A 19,902-nucleotide genomic window follows, 5' to 3' on the forward strand; every position below is an offset into this window, starting at 1 on the left:
TTAGCTTCAGGTTTGGGTCCTTTGTTAACAAATGCTGATTTGGCCAACATTTGCCACTAATGCTCATGCGCAACTCCTCATTGACTTCAGTGGCAACTGAAGCTCTCAGCCTCTTTGAAATTCAGACCACTTATTTAGGATCCTAAATAGGCATTTAAGGGCTTAAATTTAGGCTTGTAACTTTTAAAATTTTGGCCTCGCTCACTATTGTCCACAATAACCCTATGTTATTTGGATCTGCTTTTCATGTGACTACAGCCACACCATAAGAGGCTTTCTTATAAAATATAGTGGGTTGGGCACAGTCTGCATTTGGTTCTAGTGGACAGTTCATATGTAATCAGAGGTGGATTCTTTCAAATTAGATGTAAAACCAAAACCCTTTCCACTTGGATCATAAAATATCCTACGGTACTTTTCTCAAGACTTAGGGAGTATTAATTTCCTGTTTGTTAAACAAGAACACTATAGTTACACTGTAATCTCATCCTCCCTTCCTTGGCCCCACTTCTCTGTTTCAGCTGCTGCTCCTTTCATCTTGTCATGAACATAGGTTGTAAACTTTTTGGAACAGATGCTGTCTTTTATACTCCAATGGGGCTCACTGATCCTTGACTGGTGGTCCATAGGCTCTAGTCTAACATAGACAATAATAATAATAAACACCTATGTCCAGGTCAGTTTAGATAAATAAATTTTAGATAAATTTCTCCCCCCAAATTCTCCTGAGCACTTTCAGTTTGATAACATATTCTTCACTTTTCCTGGGGAGAATTTTTTTAAAAAAATAGCTTTATTAATGCTGAATGCATAGCTATGATTGCATTTCACTAGTGTGTGAGTGATGTCTATAAAGTCCTCTGAGATCCTCCAGGATGAAAGATGGTGTATTATGTTATGGTGTTGCATTTATAATATGTCTGCCAAATCTGTTCATGATTTCTCTTTATGTTTAAGTTGCTGGCTTGCAGCCCTGGATGAAAATGGGAATGTGAGCAAAGAAAAGCCCATGATATGGGCATTCCTTTTGATAGTGGCAATCATCCTTCTGTTTAACATTATCGTCTTTGTCAAGATCACAGTCTTAGTTATGTGGAAGGAGAACACAAATTTGACGAGGTAAGAGAGGATGGAAGAGAATTCACAGCATTTAGAATATTCAGATGACATGGACTCAAATGTTTGATAGAAGCCTGTTGCATTTAAATATATATATTTTTTCAAAGACACTAGAATATCACAAAGTGCAATAGCCCTCACTATCCCAGGGTATGTCTACACTACAAAGTTAGTTTGAACTAACGGACGTTAGTTCGAACTAACTTCCATAGGCGCTACACTAGTGCTCCGTTAGTTCGAACTTAATTCGAACTAACGGAGCGCTTAGTTCGAACTAGGAAAACCTCATTTTACGAGGATTAAGCCTAGTTCGAACTTACTAGTTCGAATTAAGGGGTGTGTAGACCCTTAATTCGAACTAGTGGGAGGCTAGCCCTCCCCAGGTTTCCCTGGTGGCCACTCTGGCCAACACCAGGGAAACTCTATTGCCCCCCTCCCGGCCCCGGACCCCTTAAAGGGGCACGGGCTGGCTACGGTGCCCGTGCCAGGTGCAAGCCTGCCAGCACCCAGCCAGCAGACCCTGCACCTGGCACGTATCGAGCCACCCACCCGATGCCCCCCAGCCCTCCCCCATCATCCCGGGACCAGGCTGGCGGCTCCCGGGAGCTTGCCCGGGACTGCAAGAGGCGGACACCCGCCTGGGCTTGTGCGGACATCGTGGACCTCGTCGACGATCTCCGCACTAGGCACAGGAAAGTGGCCGTCTAGGGCAGGAGAGCTGCCAGCCTGGCCACCCAGGAGCAGGTGTGCATGAAAATCAAGGGGGTCCAGTGAGACCCCCGACCCTGAGCCCTGAGCTTACAATGGCCGTCCTAGGTCAGACCAAAGGTCCATTTAGCCCAGTAGCCTGTCTGCCGACAGCGGCCAACCCTAGGGACCCTGGAGGGGATGGACCGAAGACAGTGACCAAGACATTTGTCTCATGCCATCCCTCTCCAGCCTTCCACAAACCTTGGGCAGGGACACCACTCCTACCCCCTGGCTAAGTTGGGGGAAAAAAGTGCCAGCGTGCATCTTTCAAAACATGCAGGAGTTCTGGAAGATGCACCTTCCCCATCCAGCTGACACTGACATCACTGAAGTGTCCCTTGTGATCCACAAGGGCCTGCAGCACCATGTAAAAGGTACCCCTTTCTATTTATGTCATCTGAGGCACAGTGGTCGCAGGCCAGGATGGAGATGTGGGTGTCATCAATGCTCCCCTCCCCTCTGTTGGGGAAGCCTATGGCAGCATAGGCAGTGATGGTGGGGTTCATGTTGCCCAGAGTGATGACCCTCCACAGCAGGATGACGTTGATGGCCTTGACCACGTATAGAATCATAAAGACATAGAAACATAGGGTTGCCCCTACCGCTCCTACCCCCTTCCTCTAGCAGGGCTGCTCTGTCAGACACAGGACATAGCCTAGATTATCACTGAATAATCCTTAAATGCCGGGCACTACATAAAATGGTTTAATAAACCAAGACAATGAGATGTTTTATCCCTACATTTTATAACACTTGGAATGTTACTTTTTACTTTTCTCCTCTAGCAATAAAAAGAAATCATTCAGAACCAAGATACTTGGGACTTTATCTGTAGCTGTAGTGCTTGGAATCACCTGGGTCCTGGGCTATCTAGTGCTAATAAATAACAAAGAAGCAAATTATGTCTTCAGCATTTTGTTCTGTATTTTCAATGCCACTCAGGTACAGTATGTAGCTGTTTCAATACTGATGAATGAGACACTGAAAAAATGTATCTAACCTTTTCCCTCTATGATCGAGTATTTTAGTAGATTATTGGAAAAACATGTTGCTTCACACAGAAATTCAGAATCTTGGTTTAAAAATAGCTGTGAGTTGACATTTATTATTCATTAAACTCCTCTGGTATTACTAGCTAATAGGTAGAGTTCTGCACAGATACAAAATTTGTATGGGCCACTGCAGATCTGTAGCCACAAAAATGAGCCACGGATATCCACCTTGGTATCCACTGATGTGAATACCCACACATATAAGGTGGATATGTGCAAACTCGAAAGGCTGTAGATATACAATTTGTCTATAAAGTGCTACCAGACCATTTGTTGTTCTTTGTTTTCTAAGTTTATCCTGTACAGATTAACTTAGCTGCCTCCTGAGCTTCAAAACTTGTATTGTCATGCTACTTACTTGGGCATATTTCATCCAGTAGAGGGCACTATTGCCATTCTTATACATAGTAGCCAATACATGCAGCATTCTTGTAATACCACACTGTATTTCAAGATATTATTGTTATGGTTTATAATTATAATGATTAGGTGAGTAGACTAGGAATTGGAACACCCGGGTTCAGTTCCCTGCTCTGCCACATATTTCTTATGTGGCTAAAGGCAAGTCACTTAGGCTACGTCTAGACTGCAAGCTTCTTTTGGAAGAAGCTTTTCCAGAAGAGATCTTCAGGAAAAACTTCTTTAGAAAGAGAGCATGCGCACAGCAAAAACACATTGAAAAAACAATCTGCTTTTTTGAAAGATAGCGTCCACATTGATTGGACGCCATCTCACATTTAAGTTGTGATAACTATGGACGAAGTGGCCACCAGGGCACCTGTGCGTCTTCCTGGATGCCTCTTCTTTCGTAAAAAACCCCCCACCTTTTCCCTGTCCACACATGTCTTTTTCCAAAAGAGCTCTTTTGGAAAAAGGCTTCTTCCTCGTAGAAAGAGGTTTACCGCTGTTGGAAAAACCCCTGCGTTCTTTCAGCTTTTTGTCAAAAGAATGCAATTGCAGTGTGGATGTAAGTATATTTTTTTTCCAGGAAAACAGCCGTTTTTCTGGAAAAATTCTGCAGTGTAGACAAACCCTTAGTCTCTTTGTGCCTCTGTTCCTGACCTATAGCACTTCTCTACCTGACAGGGATGTTGAGAGGATAAATATATTCAAGATTGTGAAGTGCTTTAAGATCTACTGATAAAAAGTGCTATGTAAGATATTGGCATGCGCAGATCGCCCGAACCCGGATCTTCTGGGTTACAATCTACTCGCCCTGGGCGAATAGATTGTATTATTTGTCGAGCCCTAGGTATTATTATTTATTAATTATTATTTATCAAGTATTATTATTAATTATTTTTATTTTATTTTATTTAAGTCACATAAAAAAGATGTTGGTCAATTTTACCATGATTAACTCTGAGCTTTCATTTAACTCACAGGGACTTCAGATTTGTATTCTATACACTTTCAGATCACCAATCTTCAAGAAGAAGGTTACTGAGATGTTGTCCTTTGTCTCACCACCAGAGATACCAATTTACCTGCATTCAAAGACTTATTATCTTTTAAAGTTCCGTCATAAAAAATACAAAAATGAGACCTTCAAACCATCTGAGACCTTTTCAGAGGAAACCTCCTTTTCTAACAATTAGACACCTTCCAAGAATTAAAATGTAAAATTTCAGCTTTCTGTATTTGTTCTAGATAGAGACCATTGGTTTTTTGGGTGATGTGACTACCTCTCCTGCAACAAACACTGGGCACATAGCAGAAGACAATAGGAAAACCAGAAAAATGTAAGGCAGGATAACAGCAGTGCAGAGCCTATGTATGGCACTGTAGTTGTACACAACTAAGAAAGTTCTTACAAGAGAAATTGAAGATCATTATAATACTGCACAAAATAGTCATGTCTGTCTGTTCTCTAAATTGCATCTCTTAGGACAGGGGTGTCCAAACTTTTTTCAAAGAGGGCCAGATTTGATGAAGTGAACATGCGTGAGGGCCGACCATTTTGCCTGACATTCTTTGAACCATTAAAATTAAATGCAAATTAACTATTTTATGCAAAGTTTATTGCAAATGGCATACTTTTCATTTCGTCACATGGATGACAAATCTAAACAGGTGTTAAATCACTCTGCCTTTCATATCTGAAGGCCAGATGAAAAAAAAATCCAGGAAGCTGAAATATGTCAGGAACATTGTAAAGTACATTACATATTATTGGTAATAAAGGTTGTCTGTCAACTTTTAAGTTCAAAAAATATGAACAGGAACATAACACCAAGTATACATGTTGTGTCCAAATATATTTATACCTGATTTAGACCAACTGACATTAACTGAGATTTTACAATGTATTCATCTCAATACATATGGATTCGTTGGGGGCCTTAAAAGATAGATATTGCCAAATTACCTGTGGGGCCGTATTAAACCGGAACACGGGCCGCAATTGGCCCGCGGGCCGGACTTTGGACATGCCTGTCTTAGGATATGTCTACACAGCAAAGTTATTTCAAAATAACAGCTGTTATTTCGAAATAACTTTACCAGTGTCTACACAGCCAAACTACTACAGGCAGTCCCCGGGTTACGTACAAGATAGGGACTGTAGGTTTGTTCTTAAGTTGAATCTGTATGTAAGTCGGAACTGGCATCAGCCGCTGCTGAAACTGATCAGTTTCAACAGCGGCTGAATCTGGATGCCAGTTCTGACTTACATACGGATTCAACTTAAGAAACCCAGGCGTCCCCAAGTCAGCTGCTGCTGAAACTGATCTATTCCAGGAAGCCCGGGGCAGAGCAACTCTGCCTCAGGCTTCCTGTAGTCAGCCCCTGGTCAGTTTCAGCAGCGGCTGACTTGGGGACGCCTGGGGCAGAGCAGCTGGGGTGCTGCTGGGTTGCTCCAGTAGCGCCGAGGAGTGGCGCTACTGGAGCAACCCAGCAGCACCCCAGCTGCTCTGCCTCAGGCGTAGGCAAGAAAAGCCTGGTCTGCTGGGAGGGGCACTAGCTGCACCTCCCCCCCCCCCAGCAGACCAGGGAGATGCGGGTGGCGGGACCGCCCGCGTCCTCCACGGCTTTGCTCCGTCTCCCTGGTCTGCTGACCAGGGAGACGGGGAGCAAAGCCGCGGAGCACGCCCGCAGCGGGACAGCCCAGGAGCAGGGGGATAGGAGCAAAGCCGCCCAGGCGGCGGGAGTCCCGCTGCCTGGGCGGCTTTGCTCCCGGGCAAACGAGCAAAGCTGCCCAGGCGGCGGCTTTGCTCGGGTGTCCCTGGTCTGCTGGGGGGGGGTCCAGCGGCTTTGCTGGACCCCCCCAGCAGACCAGGGAGACCGGGAGAAGCTTTTCTCACTCTGAAGGGCATGGGTGGCGACCCGCCGCCCGTGAACTCCGGGGCGAGAAAAGCCCCGTTCGTAAGTGCGGATCCGACATAAGTCGGAACCGTGTAAGTCGGGGACTGCCTGTATTTCGAAATAAATTCAAAATAGCGGAGGGCTTATTTCGAATTTGGTAAACCTCATTCCACGAGGAATAATGCCAAAATCGAAATAGCTAAATCCCATCCCCAGAGCAGAGATCAGGGACCTAATTCAGGTTTGGGGGGATGCCTCCAACATCCATGATCTCCGCACTAAATGAAGGAACGCAACTGTCTACAGGCAGATGGCTGCCAGCCTGGCCACCAAAGCCACATGTGAACCGAGGAGCAGGTTCGCATGAAAATAAAGGAGCTGCGGCAGGCGTATGCCAGGGCCATAGGGGGCAGCTCCCAACCAGGGGCAGACTCAGGCCCCTGCCCCTATTTTGATGCCATGGACCACATCCTGGGGGGCAGGATGGTCCGTGCCCCCCAGGTGGTCATCGATCCTGGGGCAAAGCTTGCTGCCTTCTGCTGATCCGGCCCCTGCTGCCTCCCCAGCTACCGCTCCTCCTTCCACTTCTTCTCCCCCTCCCTTTTCTTCCTCTCCATCCTTCCCACACCCCCAGGGATGCTGAGGCCCCCACACCCACAGTGCTGAGAGACAGTTGGGCTGGTGAGACCCGCAACCCTGACCCCTGAGCTTCTCCTCCCACTTCCTTCCCTTGCCTCCCCCTGCCAGCTCCCTCCTCCCAGGTTTACCCCTCCCCTCTCTCACCCTCCCTCCTCCCCTCTCCCACCTTTTTTCCCTAGTCTCACCTCAGTTACATTCCCCCATCCCACCCCACCCCAGTTTTGTTCAATAAAGAGGCTTTGTTGTAATGAACACGTGTCTTTTATTGTACAGCAGGAAGGGGGATTAGGGAGGGGTAAGTGGAAGGATGTGAGGGAGGAGTGTGCAGTGGCGGTCAAAAAGGCAAATAGGATGCTAGGAATTATTAAGAAAGGGATAGAAAATAAGACCCAGAATATCTTACTGCCCTTGTATAAAACTATGGTACGCCCACATCTTGAATACTGTGTACAGATATGGTCTCCTCACCTCAAAAAAGATATTTTGGCCTTAGAAAGGGTTCAGAAAAGGGCAACTAAAATGATTAGGGGTTTGGAACGGGTCCCATACGAGGAGAGGTTAAAGCGACTGGGACTTTTCAGTTTAGAAAAGAGGAGACTGAGGGGGGATATGATAGAGGCATATAAAATCATGAGTGGTGTGGAGAGGTCAGATAAAGAAAAGTTATTTATTAGTTCTGTGACGCCCCCACGCCGCCCCGCGGCGTTTGCCCAGAGGGCTCGCTATGGTCCTTGAGTCTCGAGCTCCCTCGGCTAGTCTTTTCCGTGCTTTCGTCTTCGGTTTCCCCCCCGCAACAACGCAGGAGGGGAAGGGGGGCCCGGGCCCGCCCACTCTCACGGGCCCCAGCCCAGGGCCCTAAGGGTTCTGGTCCAAGTGACCCGAACCCGGCTGACGGGGTTCGACCCCTTAACTCGCCAGCCCACCAGTCATCCCTGACTCTGCCCTGGGCTGCTTCCTTCCCCTCGTGCTCCCGAGCTCACCAGTTCGCCGCCGTCAGGGGTACCCGCGAGCCTGGGGGTAGTCCGCTGTCTCGGCGTTGCTCCCCTGTCCGGTGTGGGGCTGTGCGGCGGGGTGCGGAGCCGCGCTGCGCTGCTCTGCGCCGCTCTCCACGGCGCTGTCCTCCGCCCGCGGTCGGCGGCCCCCCCTCCCCTTGGGGCCGCGGTCCCATTTTAAAGTTGGCGCCGGGGGCGCGGCCCCGGCGTCCTGCGCCGCCCCCGCCCTCCGCGCCGGGGCGTCTGTCCGTTGCCAGGGCAACGGGGCCTAGGCTCCGGCGCGCCCGGATGACGTCCTCCGGGGCGTCGGAGGCCAACGCGTTCCTCGCCGCCGCCGAACACCGCGGGCAGCGGCGGGGGGCGCTCCGCCTCCCGCTGTACAGGGCGGCCGGTGCGGGGCTCTCCGCCGAGGGCGGGGCTGCCCCGTCACACACCTCCCCCTTTAACTGCCCTCCCTCTTCTTCCGAGTCTGCCTCGTACCTTCTCGAAAAGAAGTCCGCATTTTGATGCTGCGCGCCAGGTCGGTGGGCCACGTCAAAGGCGTATGGCTGGAGGGCCAGGTACCACCGCATCAGGCGCGGGTTCGCGTCCTTCATAGTTTGTATCCACCGGAGTGGGGCGTGGTCCGTGACCACCTTGAACCGTCCCCCTAAAAGATAGTATCTTAACATGTCTAAGGCCCACTTTACCGCAAGGGCCTCCTTCTCAATGGTCGAGTAGCGACGCTCCCGTGGGAAGAGCTTGCGACTGATGTACACCACCGGGTGTTCTTCCTCTCCTTCACCCTGCGAGAGGACCGCCCCGATCCCCGTCTCGGAGGCGTCTGTTAGGACCGTAAAGGGGAGGTTAAAGTCAGGTTGGGCCAATACGGGGTCGCGACTTAAACTTTCCTTTAACCTCTGAAAGGCTACCTCGCACTCGGTCGACCAGCCCACCTTCTGGGGCATCGCGGCCCGAGTTAAGTCCGTTAGCGGCGCTGCTATCGTCGCGAAGTTTGGGATAAAACGCCGATAGTATCCGGCTAACCCGAGAAACTGGCGCACCTGTTTCTTTGTTTTGGGTGGGGGGTAGCTCTTCAAGGCTTCAACTTTTTCTACCACGGGACGTATTTGACCCCTTCCCACTACATACCCCAGATAGACTACCTCCTTTTCCCCGAAGCGGCACTTTCGTGGGTTCGCCGTCAGCCCGGCTTCCCGCAGAGCCTGTAGCACGGCCCCTACGTGTTGGAGGTGTTCGCCCCATGTCTGGCTGTACACGACGATGTCGTCGATGTAGGCGGCCGCCCATCTTCCCTGTTCTCTCAGTACCCGGTCCATAAGGCGCTGAAACGTCGCGGCGGCGCCATGTAGCCCGAAGGGCATTCGTGTAAAATGGTAAAGCCCAAATGGGGTCGAGAAGGCCGTCTTCTCTCGGGAGGTCGGCGTCAGGGGAATCTGCCAGTATCCTCGGGTCAAATCCAAAGTGGACAGGTACCGGGCGCCTCCGAGCCGGTCTAGCAGTTCATCGACCCGTGGCATGGGGTAGGCATCGAAGCGCGACTGCGCATTGACTTTACGGAAGTCGATGCAGAATCGTAGTGATCCGTCGGGCTTCGGGACGAGCACTATAGGGCTGCGCCATTCGCTGAAGGATTCCTCCACGACTCCCCACTGGAGCATCTTCTGCACCTCCCCTCGCACCGTCTCCCACATCCGCCGGGGCACGGGCCGTACTCGTTCACACACCGTCTTCCGGGGTTCCGTCTCTATGTGGTGGTGGATGAGGGTGGTTTGCCCCGGCTCGGCCGTCAGGACATCCCCGAAGGTCCGTAGCAGCTCCTCCAGGTCATTCCTCTGGGCCTCGGTTAGGTCGGTTCCTGTGGGGAAGGCCTGGGGCGGGGTTGCCCCGTCGAGGTCCCCGGGTCCTAACTCCGGGTCGGGGGGCACTGGGTTGATCCAGAAGGCCTCCCGTTGCTTCCAGGCTTTCAAGAGATTAATATGGTAAATGCGTGTGTCATTCTTCCTCCCTGACACTTTAACCTCATAATCGACGTCCCCTACACGCCTCAGGATCTCGAAGGGCCCTTGCCACTTGGCCAACAACTTCGAGCCGGGGGTCGGCAACAGCACCAGGACCCGTTGGCCCGGGTCGAACACCCGCAACTGAGCTCCCTGGTTATAGTACCGGGCTTGCTTGGCTTGGGCTTGCTCCAGGTTCTCTTTCGCGAACTCCCCTAGCCTGTGCAGCTTTTCCCGGAGGTTCAGGACATACTGTACCGACCCCTGCACTCGGGTCCCCTGTTCCTCCCAATTCTCACGAATAATGTCTAGTATCCCCCGCGGGTGTCGGCCGAACAATAGTTCAAACGGGGAAAATCCTGTAGAGGATTGGGGCACCTCCCGTATCGCGAACAGAAGCGCTGGCAACAACGCGTCCCAATCCCGGGGCTCCTGCCCTACAAACTTCCTTAGCATCTCCTTTAGCGTTCTATTAAAACGTTCTACTAACCCGTCTGTTTGGGGGTGGTAGATGGCCGTTTTCAGCCGCTCGATCCGCAACAACTTACACAACTCGTTCATCAGTCTCGAGGTGAAGTTAGTCCCTTGGTCGGTTAGAATCTGCTCCGGCAGCCCCACTCGGGCAAAAATCTTCACGAGTTCCGCAGCAAGGGTGCTGGCGTGCACGTTTCTAAGCGGGATGGCCTCCGGATATCGTGTTGCATAGTCTAATAGCACCAAAATATACTGGTGCCCGGTTTTGGATTTATCCAACGGGCCGACTATATCCATGGCGACCCTCGCGAAGGGCACTCCCACCACGGGCAACGGCACCAGGGGGGCTTTGGGTACCCCCTTCGGCCTAACCTTTTGGCACTCGGGGCAGGAGCCACAAAAGTCCTGTACTTCGCGGAAGATGCCCGGCCAATAGAACCGCCGAATGATACGCTGCACAGTCTTTTCTGCCCCCAGGTGCCCGGCCCAGGGGTTAGCGTGGGCTAGCTCCATGAGGCGTTGTCGGTACCTTTTTGGCACCAGCAACTGCTCGACCCCTGAATCGCCCCCCTGCCCTCCGTCCACCCGGTACAACCGATCGTGTCGTACCTCAAAGTAGGGGCTGGTCGGCCTGTCGGCCTGGGGAGCGTCCTCGTCCTGCGGATCCCGGGCGGCACTCCATGCATGTCGGAGTGACGGATCTTCCCGCTGTTCCTGTATAAAGTCACCATCCACTAGCTCCAGTATTCGCGGTCCTTCTGCCTCGCCCTCTCGTGGGCCGGGGCGGGGGTCCCCAATCATACCCTCCTCTCTCTGGGGAGGCCCTCGTTCCCGCCATGCGTTCAGGGCCCGGCGGAAGCCCCGCCAATCCCGTCCTAGGAGCGCGGGGTACACTAGCCTAGGGGCGACCACCACGTAGCACCACTCTTGGCGGTCCCCATCCGATATCTGGGCCCACGCAGTAGCGTATTGGTGGGAATCGCCGTGTACGCACTGCACCCAGACCGGCGGGCCCCGTGGTCCTCCCTCCGGGAGTAGATCGGCTCTTATAATCGTCTGGCTGCAGCCAGAGTCCACAAGGGCTACCACCGTCTTACCCCCTATCCCTACGGTCCTTAATATCCTACCTTGCCCGTCGCTGGCCTCAGGTTCGGCCCCCGCCAAGGCCTGGGCGTAGGAGCAGTCCATATAGGGGCAGTCCCGGATGAAGTGCCCCTCTTGGCCACAGCGGAAGCAGGTCCCGCGGGCCGGAGGTGGGGTGCCCGGCCTCTGACGCCGGGGGGGTTCAGGCCGGGGTTGCGGTGCCTCCCGTGGCCCCTCCTCGCCCCGCGCTGGCCTCACTGCGGCGGCCCATCTCCGCGGCCCGTCCCTCTCTGGGCTCCTTCTCCTTTGGACTCCTCGTCCGATGTCGAGACGCGGTGAGGGGGTGGCTTTCCGCCCGCGGTCGCGCCCGTCGGCCCGTTCGGCGGCCTCATAGTCTGTCATCAACTCCACGGCTTCCTGGAGGGTGGAGGGATGGTGTCTGCGGACCCATCGCTGTCCGCCGGCGGGGAGGATGTTGACGAATTGTTCCAGGACGACTTGTTCTGCCACCTGGGGCCCCGTGTGTTGCTCGGGCTCCAGCCAGCGCCATGCGGCCTCTCTTAGCTTCTGGGCCATGGCCCGGGGGCGAACCTCGGCGCTGTAGGGTTCACCCCGGAACTTCTGTCGGTGCGTCTCAGGCGTGATCCCCATTTGGTCGAGTATGGCCTCCTTCAATCGGTAGTAATGTAGGGCCTCGCGGTCACTTAAACCCCTATATGCTAACTGAGCCGGGCCCGTTAGGTATGGGGCCAGTATTGTAGCCCAGTGGGATTCTGGCCACCGGGCTACCGTCGCCACCCTCTCAAAGGTGGCGAGGTATGCCTCAGGATCGTCAGCCGGCCCCATCTTAGTTAGCCGTATGGGCAGGCGTACCACCTCCCCCTCTCCGGCTGGCCCCTCCTCTTCGGGGCACGTTGGACTCAGGGGGGTCACCATTGCCGGTGGATATCGTCTCATCCACTCTTCCTGTTGCGCCTTCATTTGCTCGGCTACCTCCCGGATCAGTTGTTTTTGCTGCTCTTGTTGCTGGGTGGTGAGCTGCTGGATTAAGGCTGACTGCTGCTGTTGGCTTTGCCTTTGGGTCTCCTTGACCCACTTCATGAATTGCGCCGGATCCATGGCGTGTCCCGGTGCAGTTCTCACTCCCCTTTTTCCGAAAAACACCACAAAACACCCCCCTGTTAGTGCTCCCTAAACCTTCTCACACCCCCTTTCCCTTCCTGGGGGGGGGCTGGGTTCGTGAGTAGGTGTGTGTTTTTTTTTTTTTGTTTTTGTTTTTTTTTTATAATTGCCCCTTACATCCGGGGTAGGATCCCCACTATGCCCATGTTCTCCACCATCTGTGACGCCCCCACGCCGCCCCGCGGCGTTTGCCCAGAGGGCTCGCTATGGTCCTTGAGTCTCGAGCTCCCTCGGCTAGTCTTTTCCGTGCTTTCGTCTTCGGTTTCCCCCCCGCAACAACGCAGGAGGGGAAGGGGGGCCCGGGCCCGCCCACTCTCACGGGCCCCAGCCCAGGGCCCTAAGGGTTCTGGTCCAAGTGACCCGAACCCGGCTGACGGGGTTCGACCCCTTAACTCGCCAGCCCACCAGTCATCCCTGACTCTGCCCTGGGCTGCTTCCTTCCCCTCGTGCTCCCGAGCTCACCAGTTCGCCGCCGTCAGGGGTACCCGCGAGCCTGGGGGTAGTCCGCTGTCTCGGCGTTGCTCCCCTGTCCGGTGTGGGGCTGTGCGGCGGGGTGCGGAGCCGCGCTGCGCTGCTCTGCGCCGCTCTCCACGGCGCTGTCCTCCGCCCGCGGTCGGCGGCCCCCCCTCCCCTTGGGGCCGCGGTCCCATTTTAAAGTTGGCGCCGGGGGCGCGGCCCCGGCGTCCTGCGCCGCCCCCGCCCTCCGCGCCGGGGCGTCTGTCCGTTGCCAGGGCAACGGGGCCTAGGCTCCGGCGCGCCCGGATGACGTCCTCCGGGGCGTCGGAGGCCAACGCGTTCCTCGCCGCCGCCGAACACCGCGGGCAGCGTTGGGGGGCGCTCCGCCTCCCGCTGTACAGGGCGGCCGGTGCGGGGCTCTCCGCCGAGGGCGGGGCTGCCCCGTCACAGTTCCCATAATAGAAGAACTAGAGGACACCAAATGAAATTAATGGGTAGCAGGTTTTAAACTAATAAAAGAAAGTTCTTCTTCACACAGCATGTAATCAACCTGTGGAACTCCTTGCCAGAGGAGGCGGTGAAGGCTAGGACTATAACAGAGTTTAAAGAGAAGCTAGATAATTTCATGGAGTTTAGGTCCATAAAAGGCTATTAGCCAGGGGATAAAATGGTGTCCCTGGCCTCTGTCTGTCAGAGGCTGGAGAGGGATGGCAGGAGACAAATTGCTTGTTCATTGTCTTCGGTCCACCCTCTCTGGGGCACCTGGTGCTGGCCAATGTCAGCAGACAGGATACTGGGCTAGGTGGACCTTTGGTCTGACCTAGTACGGCCATTCTTATGTTCTTAGGAATGAGGCTCAAATCCCCAGTGGGGCACACCAGGGAGACTGTTACTGCCTGCAGAACTTGCTGCCAGGCTTGCAGTAACAGGTCTAGGAGAAGCACCAGAGTGCCCAGGTGCGGCTCCGGCTCCATACTGCAGAGTGCTCTGGTGTCCTGAGTGAGGGCAACCAGAGCAAGCAGAGAAAAAAATGCTTTGCTGTCCTTCAGTGAGGTAGGCAAGCAATCTGGGAAACCTTAGAACCGGCTGTCCGGGGGAGGAAGGTGCGGGGTGCGTCCCTCTAAGCACATCTTAGATAGCCTCAGGCAGCAGCCACACAAGGTAACTCCTGACCTGATGCCCAGCCAGAACCGGTTCTGGCTGGCCTTACATGCGATTCAGCGTCCCGTGGACGTGCTATTTTGAAATAGCAAAATGCTATTTCAAAATGCATTTTGTGTCTAGATGCATTATTTCAAAATAAGCTATTTTGAAATAATGCTGTAGAGTAGACATACCCATACTGACCTATCAAACATGTTTTCTTTGAAGGTAGTCCTCTTTCCCTTTTCATAAGTAATTCCTGTTTAACTAAAAAAAACAAAAACAAACAAAATGAATAGCAGAGTTCACATTAGCTGTGTTTCCATATTCTAAATGCTATTCCATTCCTTAATGTAATTGCTATTTGATTGTCTTTTAGAAAAAAGGCCATTCTCTTAGAGTTGTCTATTGAGCTTCCCAGCTAACAGCTTTTTAGGATAAACTGCTGCTATAACTTGGCTGAACAATGATGTCTAATTCCATGTTAGGGAATAAACAAATAAATTCATGCGACGAAGCTCTTGCCATCCGTTGTGAGTATGTAAGGTGGTCAATTTGTTGGGGCCTAAGAACTAACCCTAGTTTTTACATTCACTCTATTGCCTCGAGAAAAACTCAGCTATACTGAGGTCAGTTCCTTATCTGTAAAATGGGGATGAGAATAATATTGGCTCTCCAATCCTATACAGAGTGTTAGGGAAAATCTGTAAGAATTAAATAGCTCCTAGATAAAAAGAAAATATCTTTTTTAGATTCAACAAGCCCTGATATAGAACATAGGCATGATTAGCGACCTCTGGTGTTAAAAAAAAGAATGCTTGTGGCAGAGGTTAAACAGCAGTCGGTCCTTAAACAATCTGTATACCCTTCTCTTTTGGTTTTTAATTAAATTAAATAAAATGAAACAAATGTGATGTATGGTTTGAAAACTCCCATGCTGTCTCATACCAGGTAGCAGTCTTGACCCAATATGACAGTCTGAACCTTGGTGGGTAATCTCTGGGGATACAAAGAACATGATTTGATGGAAGTCTTTAAAAATACCATATATCTGTACACATTCTGAGACAGACAATTCTGAAATAGGGCACAGCCAGTAACAAAAAGAGGGGCCTTTTGGTTTGAAGACCTCTCCAGCTTCCAGAAAACCATAGTGTTGGTGGGAGCGAGAAAACAGAGTTCTCTGTTAGCTGGGGACCTTTAAACAAAAGCAGTCATATTTATCAGATATAAAGCTGGAACTAACCATCACTACTAGCAAGAATGTAGTGAGGAGTACTTAAACTTCAATGTAGTTGTCCCCATTAGTCTATCATGAATACACCCTAGAAGACTCCCTATGGACAAGAAACTAATTTTCTGTGCAAGGAGGTCCTTAATACTTAATGTTGTAAATCCCTCTGATGTCTTTGGAAGAAAGAAGCTTTGTACAGCAATGTATTTATTATTATTATATTATTTTATTATTATTTTTAAACATTTGTTTTTATTGAAAGTCACTCCTTCAGTGGTGATTAATATTTACGATGAGTGTAATAATACTACCCAAGCTTTGTTTAATATATTTAATTTTTTGGACAAAAGCATAGTTATTCTATAGAATGACATCAGATAATTTTTCATTGTACATTTGAAATGAGATTACTGAAATATAGAAATAATTTCTATATGGAAGGCCCCCAAAATGAACAACAAAACAATACAAATTAGTGTGATTCCTTTTGCTAGAGGTATTGCTATTGGTATACATGCAAGTGGACATATTGTTGCTAGAGATCTGCAGTGATTAATGAATTATTACAACAATTTGTTTTGAATTCTGTGGACTCTCCCCACAGTAGAATAATCATGATAGAGAGCCAATTTTTATGAACGCAAAGTTTACTCTTTTAAAAAATCTTTTTAGCAATATATGATTAAGAGCAATAGTTCAACTCTTATCTACACGTGGAACATAGTGATCTTAATAATGGAGATGACCTTTGATTTTCTCTGCAATGTGGATGTTAAAGAGGTGAAGTTCCTTGATGGTACCTAACAGGAAGTGCTGCACCCATAAAAGCCAATTTGGTAGGAAGGAGTGAATTGTCTGATCAAAGGTAATGAAGGTGGAAGAAATTCTGAGTAGAAGAGAGTGAGTGTTTATGTGTGTCTAGTGGTGGTGAACAACAAAAGAAGCGTGACCTATATATTTGGTATTGGAAATCTATATTTTCTAACTTTTTTTTCAGGGGAAGACACCAGGACTAATTCCCCTCTCTTACTAAGTAACATTTAGAATTGAAAACATATTGCAAATTTAACTGAGGAGTCTTGTGGCACCTTAAAGACTAACAGATTTACTAGGGCATAAACTTTTGTGGGAAAAGACCCACTTCATCAGATACATAGACACATGTATGTTGACTGCATCTGACTGTGACAGGGCATCAAGACCCCGCACTGAGAGCCAGGGGCTCTGCGCCCTGGCAGAGAAGCCGCGGAGCAGATACCAGCTGTGCGCCGGCTGCTCCCAAGCCGCGGCTCAGCAGGGACGCCGCGGCTCAGCTGAGCGGAGGCGCGGCTTGGCGGGGCAGCCCCGCGGCTCAGCTGAGCGAAAACGCGGCTCAGCTGGGCGAGCGCCAAGACGCCGCCAGAGAGGTGCTGGGGCCAGCCCTGATGGGCCGAAAGGCCAATCAACGGCGCTGACCAGATCGGGGGCGGGACGAGCGCCGGTGTGCCGGCACAGCGGGAGCGTCAAATACCGCTGGGCAATGCGAGCAAAGGGCAGCAGGACGGAGAGAGGGGACTCACCAGGAGGGACCTTGACATTCCCCGACCCGTCGCCCTGCTGAGACTCGCTGCTGCCGGGGTAAGGACCATGGAGGGGAGAAAAGGAAGTAGCCCAGGGCAGGGCGGTGAGGAAGCCCGTGGGCTGACGCGTTAAGGGGCACACCCCCGTCTGTCGGACCCAGACTGGCAGTCATTCAGAGTCCTTAGGTCCCTGGGCTGGGGCCCGTGAGTGAGGGCGGGCCCGGGCCCTCCTTTCCCTCCCTCCCCCGCATGGGGGAACGTGTCGGATGAGGAGTACGCAATGGTGAGGGGCTAGAGAACCCCGCTTACGGGAGACCTGACGTCCCAGGACAGGGACGACGCGGGCAGGTCTAGCCGTGACGGACTCGCATCTTCCCATCCCCCTTTCTCCCGGATAGGAAAGGGGAGTCAAGTCCGTCACACTGACTAAGTGGGCCTTTGCACATGAAAGCTTATGCCTAAACCTCTTAGTTTTTAACGTGCCACAGGACTCCTCATTGTTTTTGTAGATACAGGCTACAGTACTTCTCTGACACTTATGAAAATTTGACTTTTTTAAAATCTTTTTCTACTTCCTCCCTATTTCAGTCTGAGGTCAAGTCTACATAATGGGGCAAAGTAGACCTAATTTATGCAACTTCAGCTACGTGAATACTGTACTTGGAATCGGTGTAATATAAGCAGAATTATAGCAGGGTCACACTGTGGCAGGTAGACAGGACTTCTCTTATACTTCTTGTTCTGGAGGAGTACTGGTGCGTAGCAGATGGCGATTGGCAGTTGATTTAGCGGTCTTCACTAGACCCGCTAAATCAACCACCAAGGGATAGATTGCCACTAGTACTACGTACTCTGCTAATAGGGTTTTGCTGTTAGATCCTTCTGAGAGCTGGTCTGGTTTACCCCTAAAATTTAGGATGACCTTGGCTAAGTCTACATTTAAAACATAAAAGTACTGCTGTGGCACCAGCACTGTGTGAAAGCATAGCTCCCAGCAGTGGGAGTCTGTTTACACTGTTGCTTTACAGTGCTGTAACTTGCTGCCCTCAGTGTGTGTGTGTTTTTCACACCGTTGAGCCAGAAAGTTGCAGTGCACTAAAATGGCAGTATAGACACAATCTTAGTGTCTTTGTTTTACACTGGCAATTGAGTGACAGCTTTTGTTATTCACAGATGCGTAGTCTGTTCCTTCCTCCAGGACAAAAGCTTTGTCCCAGCAAGTGCTAATTTGGGGTACGTCTAGACTACCGCGTTTTGTTGACGGAAGTTTTGTCGACAGATACTGTCAACAAAACTTCCGTCGACAAAGAGCGTCCAGACACATTGAGTTCTGTCAACAAAGCAAGCTGCTTTGTCGACAGAACTCCGTAGTCTGGACGCAATGTTAGGGTACGTCTAGACTACAGGCTTTTGTCGACAGAAGTTTTGTCGACAGATACTGTCGACAAAGCTTCTGTTGACAAAGAGCGTCTAGACTACATTCAGTTCTGTGGACAAAGCAAGCTGCTTTGTCGATAAAACCCTGTAGTCTAGACACAACCCTATATAGTGCTTTATTCATAGGCGTACTCACTTGCTGGCAAATCAAACACTGCTGAGGGGGGGGGGGTCATGGAAGATTTTTGCCATAACAAGTGTCGACAAACAGCATTTACACTGCCCCACTTGTACCAACATGGCCATGTCGCTGAAAGCTGTATAGTGTAGACAAAGCCTAAAACTTCTGTAGCAATGTCTGCTCTTTGGTACTAGAGCCACAAAGTATAAAATGGCAGGTGCAGCAGAACTGGGAAGGTTTTGTCTGCTATCAGGGGGTGGACACCACAATGGATAGTGTACACCATCTGCTGCTGACATGACCTTGCCCACACTGTGCAACGTCTGGGCCCCATGCCATTCTGGGCAGTACTGTAATGTCCGGTATTTTGGGCCACCCTATCTCCTTCCCAACCTGGGGCTAGTTGCCTTCTCTGTGGTACCTTCCCCTGTTGCCCCCCAACTGTCTGTTTGTGACATCAGAAGTCTCAGAGAAAGACATGTTAGTTTTAGGGTTAAACAAGGAACAGTCCTGTAGCACTCTCAGCCGACGGTCAGGGCAGTGTGTGTGTGTGTGAGTGTTTCCGAGAAAAGGTTTAACGTCTGTGTCTTTACTGCTAGTACCGGGGTCCCATCGCAGAGGGTGGCCAGCAGGCCAACAGACGCCCCGTTATATAGGAAGAGCTTATTACACCTTAGATTTTAGCTGCTAGAACACAGGGGTTCCTTCGCAGCGGGCAGCCTAGGAAAGGCTGGAAAGGTGCCCCAACGGATCTTGTCACCTGAGAGTGACACAGATCCAAACGCCCAAGCTCTCCCTATGTCTGTCCCTTTATGACCGGCTGAAGTTCTTTTAAATTGTGCTTGGTTCTGTTACAGCAACTGGAGGAGTCAGGTTAAAGCTTAAACAGTTACAGGTTTATTAAAGACTTATAAAAGTATATGGTTACAATGGCTATTGCTCTATTTCTTAAATGCTAGCAAATATATATATATATATATATATAGGTCTTAAAAATGGTTACAGGAAAAAGGTAAAGATAGAAAATAGAAATAATGGTACCAAGTGACAGCTTAATCTTTAAAGAGCTCTAACACTATGTATATATATACTTAAGCAAAGGACCACATCCAGGTAAAATTTTTACCCCTTTCTGTGCCTCTCGACTCCAGCGTGTCAGGCCAGGGCTGGTCTCTCAATTCCTAGGAAAGACGAATACGAGGTGGGCGTCCCCTCTGGAACCTCGGGAGATCAAACACCTAACCCGACCAGCAGATAGATGGTAGATTGATACTCAAAGAAAATGCGCTGCTGGACCCATCTATATACCCCTGAGGGCCCGTATCCTCTTTCTTATCTAAGATGCCGAATTGTACTGG

The 19,902-nt window shown here is 50.7% G+C and overlaps 1 protein-coding gene across 1 annotated transcript in view; it reads left to right on the plus strand.

The window, feature by feature from the left end:
• Positions 1 to 5,630, plus strand: part of ADGRG7 (adhesion G protein-coupled receptor G7) — a 49,139-nt gene extending 43,509 nt beyond the window's left edge. Inside the window, exons 14-16 of the mRNA XM_006130737.5 lie at positions 958 to 1,119; positions 2,655 to 2,811; positions 4,307 to 5,630. Coding sequence (XP_006130799.4) covers positions 958 to 1,119; positions 2,655 to 2,811; positions 4,307 to 4,519 — 532 coding nt within the window. The 3' untranslated portion in view covers positions 4,520 to 5,630. The remainder of the gene's footprint in view (positions 1 to 957; positions 1,120 to 2,654; positions 2,812 to 4,306) is intronic.
• The last annotated feature ends 14,272 nt before the right edge of the window (positions 5,631 to 19,902 follow it).

This window comes from Pelodiscus sinensis, chromosome 1 (genome assembly GCF_052426305.1).
Source record: "Pelodiscus sinensis isolate ZL-2025 chromosome 1, ASM5242630v1, whole genome shotgun sequence".
NCBI lineage: Eukaryota > Metazoa > Chordata > Testudines > Trionychidae > Pelodiscus > Pelodiscus sinensis.